Genomic DNA, 15,140 nt, shown 5'->3' with positions numbered 1-15,140 from the left:
TCATCACAATGATAATGAAGGTTATTGTGGATGAAATAGATCATGTTTGCAAATCTTGAGTGATACAGTAAAGTATACAATGCCATGTAAAAAATATTATCCCCCAAATGTTGCAGCAAGATGTCTTACCAGAAAAATTAAACAATTTCGTATGGAGTGAAAATATATTTCCTAGTTTCAACAATAAGTAACCAACTTTCAATATATTCTCATTATAACGCTACATCACTGTTTGAAATTCATTACGTCCTATTGATTTGTTTGAATATAAAAACGTCCAGGTATGACACACCCTGGAAGAAGGAAGTTTGCATATCAAGTAAAAACTTTTGAGATGATTAATTCAAATCTTCATCGTCTGTTAAGGATATAATGCTGCCAAATACCTCTCGATTCTTTGATTTGTTAGGCAGTGCAACGGAGAAACGTCTTTGGGAAGAATCTTCGCATGTAGTGTTTGACTCTGGACCAATTCTGCTAAAAATGAAATAAATGTAGTAAATTTCTCGGATAATTTTCTTAGTATCTTCAACTAAGTCATTTCTGAAAACGGAGTCCCGGTTTACAACTATTTTATTGGGGCTTATAAGCTTTTTCCTACATTTTTTTCCAAAGAAACTGATTACCCGGAGGAATATCCATTGGATTTACAGAATAATACAAAAAATCATTAAAATTCAATTACCTAACTGGTGTACTCACTTTTCATTGCTAACATTTTTATTATTATCAAAAGATTCAGATGTCCTCAAACGAATCATTCGTGCTGCATTCGATTTATCTTCGAGAGAGTTATGCCTTCGTTGTCCAATTCTATAAAAAATATAAGTATATGAAATCTCCGACTTTGAAAACTTACATTCTTATATCCAAATTATTGCTTGTTGATCCTACCAACAAATGACTTATGATTTCTTATTGTTTTTTTGGATATATAACCTTCCACAATGTGAAAAATAAGCAAAGCCGAATTGATAGAGAGCATGCTGAAGTGTAATAAGCAGCTTTCTTTAGTGGCCGACGTTTCAGAACACAAATTTTCTCAGGTTTCAAAGCCAAAACTTCACTTGAAAACTTTAGCTCCAATTGTAAAAATGAGAAAATGAATACCTCTGTGAGGTATCTTGCATAACTGTCTGTCGGATAAAATTCAATATACAGCGTGGTATTAGCCGGGGAAGTAGTGGTTTTTCGGCAGACATTTACCAGAACCTACGGTGTAGACAGTTGGAAGAGATGCATATTTCAAGATTTTATTTCAAAATATTTATTTTCTAATATGCATGTATTTCTCCTCGATACAATATTCGAACTTATTTCATTTGTGAAAAGCTATATTCCTTTTCAGATTGTGGAATATACCAAAAAAACAGTATGACACTGCCTGTCAAAAAATGTCTTTCAAAGAATGTTAACATTATAAATATGATAACAATAATACATTCCACTTTCACCTTAGAAATGATAAAAGAAACTTAATATTCTGAATAATTTAATAAACTTTCAAACTTCAAAAATAAAGTTTCCTGAGAATACTGTTCTGTGAAAGTCCAAAATCCTTATTGTTGAAATGTTTAGAGAACTCATTTCTTCCTAGATTAGAAGAGTTGCATGAAAACATATTTCTTGTATTCAAGCCTCATATATTTGAAAGCAGAAAGTAGACACTTCTCTTCATTGTTCCGTGCAGAAGGTGGGATTCAAACACGGAACTATAACTTTATAGTTCTGTGGATTCAAATTATAAACTTACCCGTTTCCAAGTTGTCGTTTATTTAGCTCTCTTCTGATGGATTCTGGTAGTTGAGTTGGAGGTGAATTATCCTAAAATTAATATTATATGATGTTGAGTTTGTTCATATCGTTACGTTTTCGGGGTTCGAAAATAAGTGGGTATACCACGTGGCTGGTTATTGCCAAATTCATAACCTTATATTCTCATCTTGAATGTCACAAAATAATTCAACTAAACAACGAATTGTCAACGTTTTTCCGTTTTTCCACCATGTTTCTCCCTTGTATTATCGTTCAAGTTTCTACAATTGGTCTCGAAAAAAATGGAATTTTTGGAATGGTGAATTTGGGCGTAGTAGTTGTATTTGCTCGTTAATTGAAGTGAGCAAATCATCCCGAAAATATAGGTAGGTAAACAGATAGTTTTTGTGGGAAAATTGCCTGTATATGGTTGAACACTCGGTTAAATATTCATGAGATGGGTGGTATCTTATCTGGTAGATTAGTTTGTCGAAAACGATGAGACACGCTATATTTACCTACCGGCGATTTATCAGGAATAGGATTGGTCCAGATATTCGTTGTGTCTGTTCCGCCGTTCAAAACTTCTGCAGAAAATGCTGGTCTAGCCGGTATAAGGGGAGATCTACAACATATTCTGAAATAAATATTATACACAATATATAATCTCCGTTAAGTTTCTCTTACGAGTTGACTTCCTCCAACTTTTTTATCAGGCGTTCGTTCTCTCTGCACACGAGTTCGTGGTCCCTCTGGAGAAGATCTCGGGAAGTGAAGAGTTCCTCGTTATCCTTTTTCAACGCCTCGTTTTCTATCATATACAATTTGATAAGTTCGGCCAGTTGAGGTCCTTCTAAACTGGCGAGTTGCTCCAGATCCACACGCGGAGGCGTTTGGATAACTCGACGTTCTGTGGAAATCAATGGAAGGCAATGAAAGTCAAAACCACCCAAAAAATATGGAATATATATTCTATTCTAAATACCGATGGGTCTATTCTAAATACTGATTGGCTTTTTCTAGATAAGCCCATAGAGGTAAATTTTGCAGTGGATGTTTTCTATATTAAGTTTAAAGACATTTTCAATCAATGTAACACTCTGCGAATTCCCCATTGTCTTTGCTTGCATCATGACAACTGTCATAACCTAACGAACTTTTTTAAATGTTGACAGTTATTCTGCTATTCCATGCGGAGGCCAATTCAATAAATCAAAAATCTTAGAAAACGACCCCGTTGTTTTTTATTGATGAATAGTGTAACTAACACGATTTTGCGACTTTGTTTTGTATATAAGATTTAATTGTTGTTGGGTCCGTTTGTGAACTTACCATTAGACGAGTCGCCAATGGACGATCCAGAATAGCTTAACGCAGATCGCAGATGGTCGTTTTCGGTCTGTAAAACACTCACTTCCCTCTTCAAGCTTAAGATTAAAGCTTCCCGTGGATCCTGTCGAATATAATCGATGGGATAATTAATAATGGAAAGACAGGTACGTATAGTATACATATCACTAAGGAAAGATAACATAAATTGTCAAATTATGTTGTTTTATTTTGTATCGACATTATATGTTTATTTTGGTTATACAAAATGCAGGTTATAGGTTTCGACTGCGAAATTATCCAAAACTGTCCTGAATCATCACCATGTACAAGGTTCTTCCTTCAATGGGATTCTCTCTCTTTATTTGCCAATTGCCAATTATTTATTTCATTGTCAATTTTCTATATTGAGCAAATTAACTTATATTATTATTATCATGAAATCGCTCTTGCTCTCAAGGCCGATCTGATGAGAACTGTTTTCGTTGGGCATGCGTATTCATATGGAAATTTATTTGCGTTCCAGAATATTTTTTTCATTTATTTAATTTTGTTAGTTTGTGTTTGAGGTTAGGTAAAATTTTAACTGAATTTTCGATTACAAGGATACTCTAAATAATAGAATGGACACGATCAACTGTATTTTATCGTGTTCATCATTATCATCCTCATCTTCTGACGATGATGAAACAATTCTTCAAATTCTAAGTGCTGCTGAACTTTTGGTTTGAATACTTTATATTATTGTGAAAGTATGAGAGTTTTGTCTGTACTGAACAAATTATCTACTTATTTATTTTCACCGTCGAGGATCATAAATTTCGAGAGTTAAAAACCTTCTGAAAAACATTTCAAATAAACAAAACTGAAGTTCCATACGTTTTAATTTAAATGTGAACACACAAGAAACTTTTTAATGACAGCCAACTGAAACTATGAATATATTTCAAAGTTTCCTGCCTGCTTGTCAAATTAAAACTCTTCATATATACGATAGATGGCGCAGAAGTCTCGTCATAATGCGTTCTGGTTTAACCAAGTGTCCGAGACTTTCTCGAACTGTTTGGACTTGTTTTCGTCTACGCAAGATCAGGTAATCCAATTAGGAGAAACCAAGCCATGACCATTAATGATAATATGAAACTAAAGAGCCTAATATCAGTATCGTAGTTACTGCGTGCGAGAGCAACAACTTTTGCACCAACTGGGACACTGCGACCGTTACCACATCGTCTTTGATAATGTCTACCGCAGTAGTAGACGACACGTCAGGTATAAAAACTTGCAGACCACGGAAAGGAAAAACCGGAAAATAGCTTTCAGACAGTTATCTCCAGCCGTGAAAGTTTACATTATTTGACTATACGTACCATCAACACAATCGGTTTCGTACGAATTTTTTTAGCCCTCGCCGCATATCGGAGAGTATTGAGAGTTTCGTGAATATTCGACCTAGCTGGAGAAATGCAAGCTATCTGAAAAAATGAAAAACTGAATGAGAAGTTGTAAAATAGAAATTTGGTGTCAAAAATTTCAGAAATGAAGAGCCGGTTATTGTCAGCGAAGCTTTTCAATCCAAGCTTTTAAGCGATAATACACATATTAAAAAATTACCATCAGCGTTACTCCATTTCCCGCTAACGAGTCTGCAAGCAGCTTGGTCAACTTAGAGTCACGGTAAGGAATGTGTGAAGATTTTCTTCTTGGATCGCTCAGAGAAGAAATGCAGTAACCTGAAACGAATAGAAAAAAAAAACAAAATAGGACAATACCACAGTGTCAGGTAAATCAGGAGAATGTAAGTCGACTTGATTTTCTTGTTTCAAACTTTATGTTGGTCAAACAGGCGTAACCGTCTCCAAACGAACTGAAGATCATACACCAACTTTGTTTTCTGATTGAAGTTCAACATTTGCAAAAATTAACATCATCAATGTATAGAGTATAAAATTCTTTATCGATCAATATATACCACGATTACCACAACACAGTAGAATGGATATTTATTGAGATATGGAACTCCACAATACATGACATTAAAATGGACAGAATTTTCGAAACAATTTAATATTTTGATTAATCACTCAGAAACAAAACCTTTTTGAAATTTTTCCGTTACCTTCAGTAAGCTTCCCATTGCCAATGAAGACGTTGACCCATAAAAAAGCACACTTAGAATCGATGCAAGGGTAACCGTACAATGGCTAAGCCACCGATTTGGTCTTCTAATTACCATTAATGATTTCTCTTTAATTTATTATGGGTTTATAATTGGAAACCAGAGTTTCAATAAAGTATTCATGTTGATGGAATAGTCGATATCATTTTAATGGAAGAAGAGGCGGATTCCTTGAAGGTCGTCGGGGATCAACAAACTATCGACTGATCGCGATGATTAGCAAAGGGGTGGCGTTTGAAAGAAAGGACTGTTTCAATGGTGTTTTATCGACGGAAAAAGGCGTTCGTTGAAGTCTGATTTATCGCGGTGACAAAGTAACAAAAGGTATGACCTACAGAACAAAACATTGATGGTTACTGCGGAAATGTAACATATTTGAATATTCCATAGGACAGAGCTTACTCGGATTTGGAAAGAACCAAAATTGACATACAAATACAAAATCTGCTAGGTTTATATAGTGGTTATCTATATACTCACAGGATTTGTATGAATTGGATGTCAACGTCATTGGAATTGTTGAATTTTATAATGAACAAAGTGACTGTTTCATTGAGAACTCACTGCAAAACTAGGGTTCTTATGCAAATGCACTGCATAAAAGTCTTAAAAATGATCTAAGAACACTGTCTGTACGAGAGTAGCGATTTACGTTGGGTTAAAGGATATTTATACCACAAGAAAATCATTATCCAACGGGAGAGGAGTTCTTGAAAAGTGTAATTCGAGGTGTGCAGATGGGCAGATATATTTTGCCGCATATTTCTAATATATCAGCTACCTCTAATCATGGTGGATAGACTTTCACAGACGGTGTCTAACAAATTGTCCAATATTTCCGGGTTTATCAGCCGTGTTTTGCAGGTTTTTACGCCTGACGTTTCGTCTGCTACTACGGCAGGAAGGAAGATCACTTCTTTGCTACCATGCGCAAACTGTAAATGGTCACAGATAGATCCTCCTGATTTCAGACAGGTTGGAGCCTGGCTTCCTTACCCTTAAGACGTACATTTGTCAGAAGTACAAAGCGTGAATGATCCTGATGCGTTTGTACGATCGACTGCTGCTGTACCTGATTGGTCCGACCCTCTTTAATGATTGGGAGAATCTTTTGTGTTATGAAGTGCCGTCATCCATGTTTTGTTGATGTTTAAGCTCTCCTCCTTACGGTTGAATTTATTCTTATGTTTATGTATTTATATGTCCTCTCTAAATAGTCTCGGATAGTATGCACTAGTTTCATCAAGAACTTGCCTGCGTTCGAAAGTAATGTCATAGCTGCTCTCTGAGCAGCTGGTGAACTAATCACAACTACTAGGTATTAGGTATACTCTTGGGATTCTAATTGGATCCTTTTGCTGACCTGATACTACTTTATGTCGTTCTTGTGGACTTGAAAATGGCCCTAATTTCATGTTTTTGAGTATCCTTCCATTTCGGTCTGTCACACCGTTTATGTACGGCAGAAAAATTCTTCCTTTGGCCGTTCGATCCAGTGTCACCATTGTATAGGTTGTAGGTTAGCATCCTCAGGAGAAAAAAATATTCTTCTCCTGAGAATGCTAACTTTGTTGGCGAAACCCGCGTCGAGTGCAAAAATATCAGTTTAGTGTTAGGGCAATTGATCTCGAAAAAAGTTACTCGTTATTTCTGTTTCCTAAAAACGCATTCTCCAAATGAAACATTTCCTCTTGTAGCACTTCCACCTTGCAGATACGTCTCACCTTCTCTACGAGCCTCTCCATAACCCCTCTTTTATATCAATATTGGCCCGTATGGGTTGGTTTCCTGTATAACTCATGCCCCAGTTTGCTCCTCTTCCGCATTTTCATTTATACATCCAGAAAAGCAATTCTTCCTTCTTTTCATGTCAGCTGCAGTAGCAGAAGCATAACGTTAGGTTAGGTTAGGTTACCTACAGACTACGGGTAATAAACCCGGAAACATCGGACAATTTGATGTATAGCTCTGACTGGATTCAATTCAGCTTCTGAAATTTGGGTCTCCAATCAGGCGAGAGCTCTTTGATGTGTATAACTTGGCAGCTTCGTGGTATACTTATGGGGCGGGGTTCCAATAGAAAGTACGTTTGGAGCTTTATAAAATCTCAAAAATTGAAAGATATGTGATGTGAAATCCCAAATTTCCTTCTCAATTATTTTGGAGCTATCAGTACTCAATACCCACGCAATCTCCTGTATTTGGAGCCTATCTTTCAAGCCTAAATATTTGATTTCTTCGAAAAAATTGGGTTATGTTGGGTTCGTTTTGCAGCTTATTGAATGAAACTAAACACTATAGTTTTGGCAGTATTTTCCCGAGTCCAGTTAACAAATAAACGTCTGTTCTGTATGATACAATACACAGAAAGTACACATAAAATATAAAGTCGATTATTTCAGATCCTATAGCAAATCACATAATCACAATAATTTGTTAAACATTCAGAGAAAACTCTACATCCGCCTCCCAATGTGGGAAACAAAATGTGAACTTTGAGAAAACCATTCACATCAGCATGACAACAACATTTAGAATTGGAGTGGCAAACAAAACGGTTCATACGCTAAACCAACCATTTTAAGAATATCTGAGATGTACTCATTTGTCACAACTAGAAGAATTTGCTGAAAAACTGCATGATTTTGACATCAAACAGATTTCAGATTTCATGTGTGGAACGGCGCAAACGTGAGATGTTTCAGAACGATTTTGAAACTATTGGAATTCTTCTGAAACAGTACATACATCTTCAAAATCAATGTATGGTACTTTGAATACTTGCAGGATTTATCTTGTGATGTCTTTCTTACTATACTAGAAGTGCAAACAATTTTCATGTGGATAGATCTAATACCAGAAAAGGTATGAACTCACTTTTCATACGAGGTTTAGTTGAATATAATTCCCTTCGAAATGAAATTAAAAAAATGTGATACACTTGTATCTTTTAAGCAAAAACTCTCAAAATATCTGTGATTGTAATGAATGTAGTTCTATTGTATCAAAGATTTTCAGGTGAGTCAGTTATTGTATAGTTTTGATATTTGTATTATCTCAATTTCACTTTGTTTATTGTTAATAATGTATTTTGTTATATATGTATACATGGATTCATTCATTGTATTATGTTTTGATATAGGATTTACTTAATAATCATTTATTGTAGAATTACAACTTTGTATTGTGAATATTAGGATTATTCCTATTCAATAAAGACTACTTACTTACTTACTTTCTGTGAATCTCCCAGAAATAGAGAGTATAATATTAAAACTACTATTATCTGTTCATTTATTTGTTAATTCAGAAATGTGCGAATTCTAATAAATTAATGAAAATGTATCTATTATCAAAATCCTTCATTGAACTCCTCTTTTTCTATTTTTTTGTTTTGAAGAGTGGGATCTCCACACGAAAATGAATTCTTTCTAAAATTGTCATTTGAGTTATCATCTGTCTCCAATTTTAATGATAAAAAACGACAATTTCAATATCATATTGAAATAATTGTACTCACCCAAGACCATAAGACTTTTATTGATATTATTCGCCTCCTCCAAAGTTTTTCCTTCGCTTTGAGTCTTCTTCGTCATCTCGCTTCCAGCAAGATCAACGAAGTTGATTTTTCCAGACCTCGAAATGAAAACTCCGCCTTCTGCGGGTTGTTCTGAAGTTATACTCACGCTCAGTATCGTATGACTCCGACTGAAAGTGTCATAGCATGGAGATAAAAGCGCCTAGAGATAGCAGCAGTGCTGATAACATGTCACACATATACATACCTTGAATAATCGTTCATATTGTGTCTTCCAACAGATCTATTTCTCATGCCTTCTTCCAAAACAGCTATCAGATCGTCAAGTTCTTCACAATCGACTGTGAATAAATTTTCCACGAAAAATCCTCTAGCTTTCTTGCTCCATCTAACTGCTAACGGTTTTCTAGCACTTCCTGGATTAAGAAGATCTATAACCTGAAATATAACAACCGACATAAAAACCGACAGAAGTATATATTATATTTTCAGCGATATACATGTCGTAGTACCAAAAATCTTTTTTATAATCAGTTAATTTTTTACAACTCTAAGTTTCTTTGAAAACAACCACCCTATACAATTTGTTCGTCATACGACTACTAATCGATAACCAGCAGCGAATCTTTTGAGGGTGTCTTCAAACCACTTAAAGTGAAATCAGAAACTCATCACTCACCTTTTCATTATAGATTTCTAGGAAACTAGCTTTCAGAATGAAATGGAGTTCGGGCTGTTCTTGGAGCTTTTGAAATAGATACACAAAGGAGCGAAAAATGAGCCCGTGCTTATCGCTGTATGGAGTTTTCTTCAAGCCGAACTGAAAAACAAACTTCCATTAACAGACTGTAGGTAAAAAAATCATTGTTATAGCAGTCTGTGTTTACAAAACCTCTTTCGCATTTTCACTTTTGTATTGATACATAAAAAAAATCTAGATTCTTGTGCAGAAGGGTAGTTTATAATTTCGGATGTCAATAGTCTCGAACTGGTAATTTTGACGAATATTCTATTTCTGGAATCTCCTTCGCACATTCCCAAGGTTACCTCCTCAAGATCATTTCTCCAAGGGTGGGTGGTAATAAAGCACATTCGGGACCGCATTATGCGGATGGAAATAGTTTGGACATGCTGACAGCAAGTACATTACATCGTACAAGTGCAGTACATCGTATGACTCCGACTGAAAGAATCATATAGCATAAAGACAATATTCTGGCAGGATTCTGCTGCAAGTTGTGACCACTTTGTTTATTGTCGAAGACTAAACAGCGTTCATCAGTCACTCGGCAGCTATCTTGAAAAGAAAGGCTCCAATTCCTGCTCCATCATGGTCACGAACCATTCCGAGGAAGGGATCCCAACTCTTGATGAATTTACAGGCTCCATCCAGCACCATTCTGTCATTTAGACATTCCAAACTCCAAAGTCAACATCCTCCCTGTTATAGGGGGGAATAAAACCGTGGAACGGACGATTTGGGACACAAACTCTTATGGTGATACATCATTTTTTCCCAAATTTACATTACTACTCCAACGAATGTAGTGCCATTCAAGCATATTCGTTGCAGCTTGTGCTGATACTTGTTGTGGTGATAGTTCTTAACTACTACCTCTTGTGAGTGTCGTTGTTCCACCTGCATACAGGTGCAGGTGAGATGTCCATCTACGAGCTGCACATCCTCTTCGTAGCCCCGCGTCGTCCTTTTTTTAGGTGGACCGTTGCACATTTGTCAATCCCGAATTTCATACCGATACCATGCATGTACTCTTCCACCACTCCCAAGGACCGATGAAGATACTTTTCTTCAGAGGCATAAAGTTTGAGATCATTCATCCATGGTTTCTAGGGGTGCCACAGTTATACCCACGAGTATTTCTGAGCGCAACGGATTATGGCAATAGCAGAAAAGAAGGGAATTGAGAGATTCGCTCTAAAATGCCCCCCTTTTGAAAGTAAACCGTTTTATTCAAACTTTATATCGTGACCAATTGTTATGGTGAAGTGAGTTCGCCACAGTGGTATCAGTTGGTTTACCTACTTCGAATTCGGCGCTCATATCCGTTGTGGCTACCCGAACCGCATTAATAATATCTTCTTTGGTAGCATCTCCTGACATCCCTTTGGTATGAATCGTTTCTGGCGGTATTTCCCCTACTCTCTTAATTCGGAGAGATGTATCACCCTTTAGGGCTTCATTAAGATTATTCAGGGCACCTGCGTCTCTATCTATTGTCAGTAATAGTTTCCCGTCTTTTGTGCTCCTTATGCTTTGAATTGAGGAGGCTGCCTCATTATTTTTGACGACTCCCGTGACCTTGCTTAGAAGGAAACACCCGTAGGTGTTTTTTTTATGATCTTTCCACCATATTTGGCTGTGGTATATATTTCAACCTTGGTTTCTGCCTGGTGGAAGGTAGCCTCCGTCAATTTTTGGAGTTGCTCATTGGAGATTCCCTTTATATGGTGGATGCAGATCTTGCTAACTCAAATTGTTTCCTCTCTGAGCTTATGGAGTTTCCTCTATATAACTTTGGGGGTTCCTTTATGAGTTATTTTAATGGCCTACCTGCAGGTAAGAGTATATGTGCCTCTTATCTTGGTAGACTGTTCCAAGACCATAAATTCCTCTTCTAACTCTCCCAGCTCAGGATATTTTTCCTTATATAGGTCATCTCCTTGTTCTTAGGCTCGACCATGACTACTTTGACTGTACTAATTGCTGTCAGCAAAGGATTTCCCACTATCACCTTGGTGTTAGAGCCTCGATTTTTTTGAAAATCCTCCCAGGCCATGTTTTCCTCAATCTGCGTGGTGAATTGAGGTGCCACCTCCTTCCAGGGATCAGTTTGTGTGGAGGCATCACATTTGGGTTTGTGGTCAGTCTGTATTTCCACATCTATGGTCATTTTTTCAATGGGTTCGAATCCGTCCCCTTCAAGCCACTCTTTGACGGATTTTCTTTGGAACAGCTCTGTCGTCTTCTTCATTTTTTTGGCTAGTTCCTTCATCCTTTTACTTATTGTGGGATTTTCATTCAGCAGCTTATCCAGCTCAGCCATTTGTTTTTGATTCGCCTGAATGGTCTCCATTAGCGTGAAGGCTTCCGGGTTCTCCCTCCTTTTATAAGGGCTATTCGTGCTTTGTTTGTTTCCTTTTGGCGTCATTTCTGACTTCTTTCCCAGTGCGCCCTTGCCCCGCTAAGGCTGTCTACACCAGGAGATCGCTATCTTCCCGGTGGCTCCGTTCGAGACCATTTACGCCTGGCCATTCACCCATCGGCACGGTTCGCATGATACCTTGGGTTGCGGATTTTTGAAGGAGTTTACTCCCTAACCTAACCTAACCTAACCTAACCTAACCTAACCTAACCTTTTTTTTTTTTTTTTGGTGGGGTGGAAACCCTCATGGGCACTGATCGCTTGGTATCCATCGCAAATCAGTAGTGCCGGACTTTTACCGGCTAAAACCACCCCCATGCCCTCTCCTGTACCCGGAACTATCCGAAGGACATATCATCAGGTACAGGCGGCATTTCCTTACCTTCATCCCCTATCTTCTGCTTCTAACCTCCTCTCCTCATGCTCCTTTTGCCTCATTACCTCTTCCAAATATCTTGCTCCTCTCTTCCACTGGTTTTGACTGTTCGTCATCTTTCCCATCAGGTTATCAGGGTTTATTTCTCCTATATCCATCTCCAGATTATTTCTTTCCGTTTCCCATCTAGGGCATACGAATAGAGTGTGTTCGGGCGTATCGTTAATCTCGGGACAGTAAGCGCATTTGCTGTCCATTGTCTTTCCTATCTTCCATGTGTAAGCTCTAAAAGATCCATGTCCGCTAAGGGCTTGAGTTATAAAGTAGTTAGTATTTTTGAACTCACACCTCCACCATCTGCCGATATCCGGAATCAGGCGCTTGGTCCATTGGGCTTTTACAATATTGCCTTGCCATCTCTCCTGCCATTCTGCTATAGTTTTCTCCCTCTCCTCCTTCTTTGCGCTTATGTCTACGAAGGGTCTGGCATCCAGCCTGATCCGCTCCCTTACCAATAGGTCAATGGGTGGAACCGCCGCTATTACACCTATTGCCTCTGCAGAGACCGTTCTGTAGGCCATTGCCACTCTCAATAACATTTTTCTCTGTGTCGAAGTTACCATCATCCTGTACCTCTGCACACGCATTACCCCACCCCATATGGGGGCTGCGAACAGAAGCACGGACTGAACTACCCCATACATCGCTCTTCTCTTTTGTACCCCTGGTCCCCTTATATTTGGTAGGAGCTTAGTCAGAGCCGCAGTCTGCCTGTCTGCTTTCTCACACAGTTTCCTAACCTGTTCATTCCATATACCCTTATCGTCCAAATACGCCCCTAAATATTTGACATATTTTTTACACTCGATTTGTGTTCCTTGCAGCCTGAAGAATACGTCTTCTCTCTTTCTAGGACCCTTCAATATAATTGCCTCGGTTTTGTGAGGTGCTAGTGCCAGACCATTTTCTTCCATCCAGAGGTTTACGAGTTCCATCGCACCGTTTCCTTTCCGCATCAAATCCTGTTTGTTTCTGGCTCTAATAACTACTGCAAGATCATCTGCATACGCCACTGTGCAACACCCGTCCGGCATATTCAGCCTCAGCACTCCGTCGTACAGGATGTTCCACAGAGTTGGTCCGAGAACCGAGCCCTGCGGAACCCCCTGCGACATGTCTCGCATATAACCTAACCTAACCTAACCTAACCTAACCTAACCTAACCTAACCTAACCTAACCTAACCTAAGACATTTGACTGTTTTGCTAGGTACTGCGAGGCATCTGAGCAAATGTAGGATGTTGTATCAAATACCTTGCTGTGCTCGATACAGGCCGTAAATATGCCATGTTCATACTGTATGGAGTCCTGCGTTACATATATATCAATGAGCAAGTTCTTTTTACATCCAGCGATTCCTTTTTTTCTACGCTGTCTGTTCATATATCTGTTCGAATACTCGGTTTACAACTTTCAACACGAATTCAAGCATTTTATCGGCCTGTTATTCTTAAGAACCTCTGTTCTTGGAAATGAAAACGGAAGGTGGGTAGTAGTTTTTTCCACCAATGGACATTCAGCACGACTGGGACAGTAGCAGCAAAGTTTGTTGCACCCACAACGGCTCTTCGAACATCATCTTGGGTTATCGGGCAGCGCAGTTCGTTGGGCTCAAGCTGTCAAAGCTCTCTACAGAAAGATTCGGACTGTAATAGGGCTGGAATGTGTAAATTGAGTGGCTGTGAATCATTATTATTATTACTATTATATAAAAGAAGTTCTAATCATTCAGGTCATTATTAAATGCGACAAATTACTGACTGATTGAACTCAATGTTTTGCAGTCTTCATAAATAAAACTCTGTTGAAACTCCGTTAAAAAACATGCGGAGACGGATGCAGAGGTTCGTTTGATGCGGAAGCTCCGCACTTGCGGAGGTGAGGACGAGGTTACGTAAAAATCCTGTTACAGCATTACATGAGAGTTGGAAATCTATCTCGTTTTCCAGATACTTACCAGACCTGGCGGCCCAGTGAGGGTATGCGTCTTTCCACTTCCGGTTTGGCCGTAACAGAAACAAGTGCACCGGAAACCTTCCACAGCCATCTCGATGAGCCTTTCCATTCCCGAAAACTGCAAAACGTCTTCTTGCGTGGCCGCTGGTTCGAAGACAACGTTATACGAGAACAGCTTGGGTTTTTGGCCACCGCTAGGGCCTCCTGGTATTCCATCCACCTAGAAAGAAGAGTATTCAGAACATGATTGAAGGAGAGAAGAGGTTCGGACTCACCAGGACTTGTCCGTTTCCTGGAAACTGCACGACAGAGTTTTCTCCTGCTCGTAGCTCTTTGTCGCTCAATGGTCGCACCCTTGACGATAATGAGTTTCAATAAGTAAGATGAGATATATCAAACAAATAAAAAATGTTGAGTGGATTTGACAAAATGCACATTTGAAATAGTCTATTTCTTGATAGTAAAAAGTAATAAACACTCATTATAAACGCAAAACTGTAACACTCAAACAAACTTTTTTGATTCGTTATGGTTTGCTACAGCTGGTATAGGAGTGTTTAAACTACTTTAACAGGTCCACCCTATTTTTGTATCGCAAACGGGTCGCAAACGAAAAAAAAAAAATATATGAGAGTTCAATAGGATTTGCAATGCAGGTGATAATAATTTTTCCATCGAAGAGAACAAAATCCGGGCTTGTAAGCCGTAGTTTCGTCTACCACTGCGACAGACATCATCAGTGTTACATGGGTTGGCTGCGAGGACGAATGTTATATTTCGAAG

General features: G+C 38.3%; 1 protein-coding gene across 6 annotated transcripts in view; it reads right to left on the bottom strand.

The window, feature by feature from the left end:
* Positions 1-256: 256 nt before the first annotated feature.
* The window catches only part of Klp54D (Kinesin-like protein at 54D), a 32,946-nt gene continuing 18,062 nt past the window's right edge, over positions 257-15,140 (bottom strand). For 4 of the 6 annotated variants that reach the window (XM_023170770.2, XM_074182117.1, XM_074182115.1 and 1 more), the window contains exons 4-16: positions 14,633-14,711; positions 14,359-14,577; positions 9,481-9,621; positions 9,049-9,239; positions 8,784-8,971; positions 4,699-4,817; positions 4,455-4,559; positions 3,088-3,208; positions 2,443-2,665; positions 2,278-2,392; positions 1,754-1,824; positions 703-813; positions 257-477 (exon numbers count right to left, since the gene is read on the bottom strand). In XM_023170770.2, coding sequence (XP_023026538.2) covers positions 339-477; positions 703-813; positions 1,754-1,824; positions 2,278-2,392; positions 2,443-2,665; positions 3,088-3,208; positions 4,455-4,559; positions 4,699-4,817; positions 8,784-8,971; positions 9,049-9,239; positions 9,481-9,621; positions 14,359-14,577; positions 14,633-14,711 — 1,822 coding nt within the window. In that variant the 3' untranslated portion in view covers positions 257-338. The remainder of the gene's footprint in view (positions 478-702; positions 814-1,753; positions 1,825-2,277; positions 2,393-2,442; positions 2,666-3,087; positions 3,209-4,454; positions 4,560-4,698; positions 4,818-8,783; positions 8,972-9,048; positions 9,240-9,480; positions 9,622-14,358; positions 14,578-14,632; positions 14,712-15,140) is intronic. The other 2 variants (XM_023170772.2, XM_023170774.2) reach the window with 2 other exon arrangements.

Source organism: Leptinotarsa decemlineata, unplaced genomic scaffold (genome assembly GCF_025532065.1).
Source record: "Leptinotarsa decemlineata unplaced genomic scaffold, Ldec_3_MD MMD2_tig00026328_RagTag_RagTag, whole genome shotgun sequence".
NCBI classification, from domain to species: Eukaryota; Metazoa; Arthropoda; class Insecta; order Coleoptera; family Chrysomelidae; genus Leptinotarsa; species Leptinotarsa decemlineata.
This window is presented reverse-complemented; position numbering and strand designations above follow the sequence as displayed.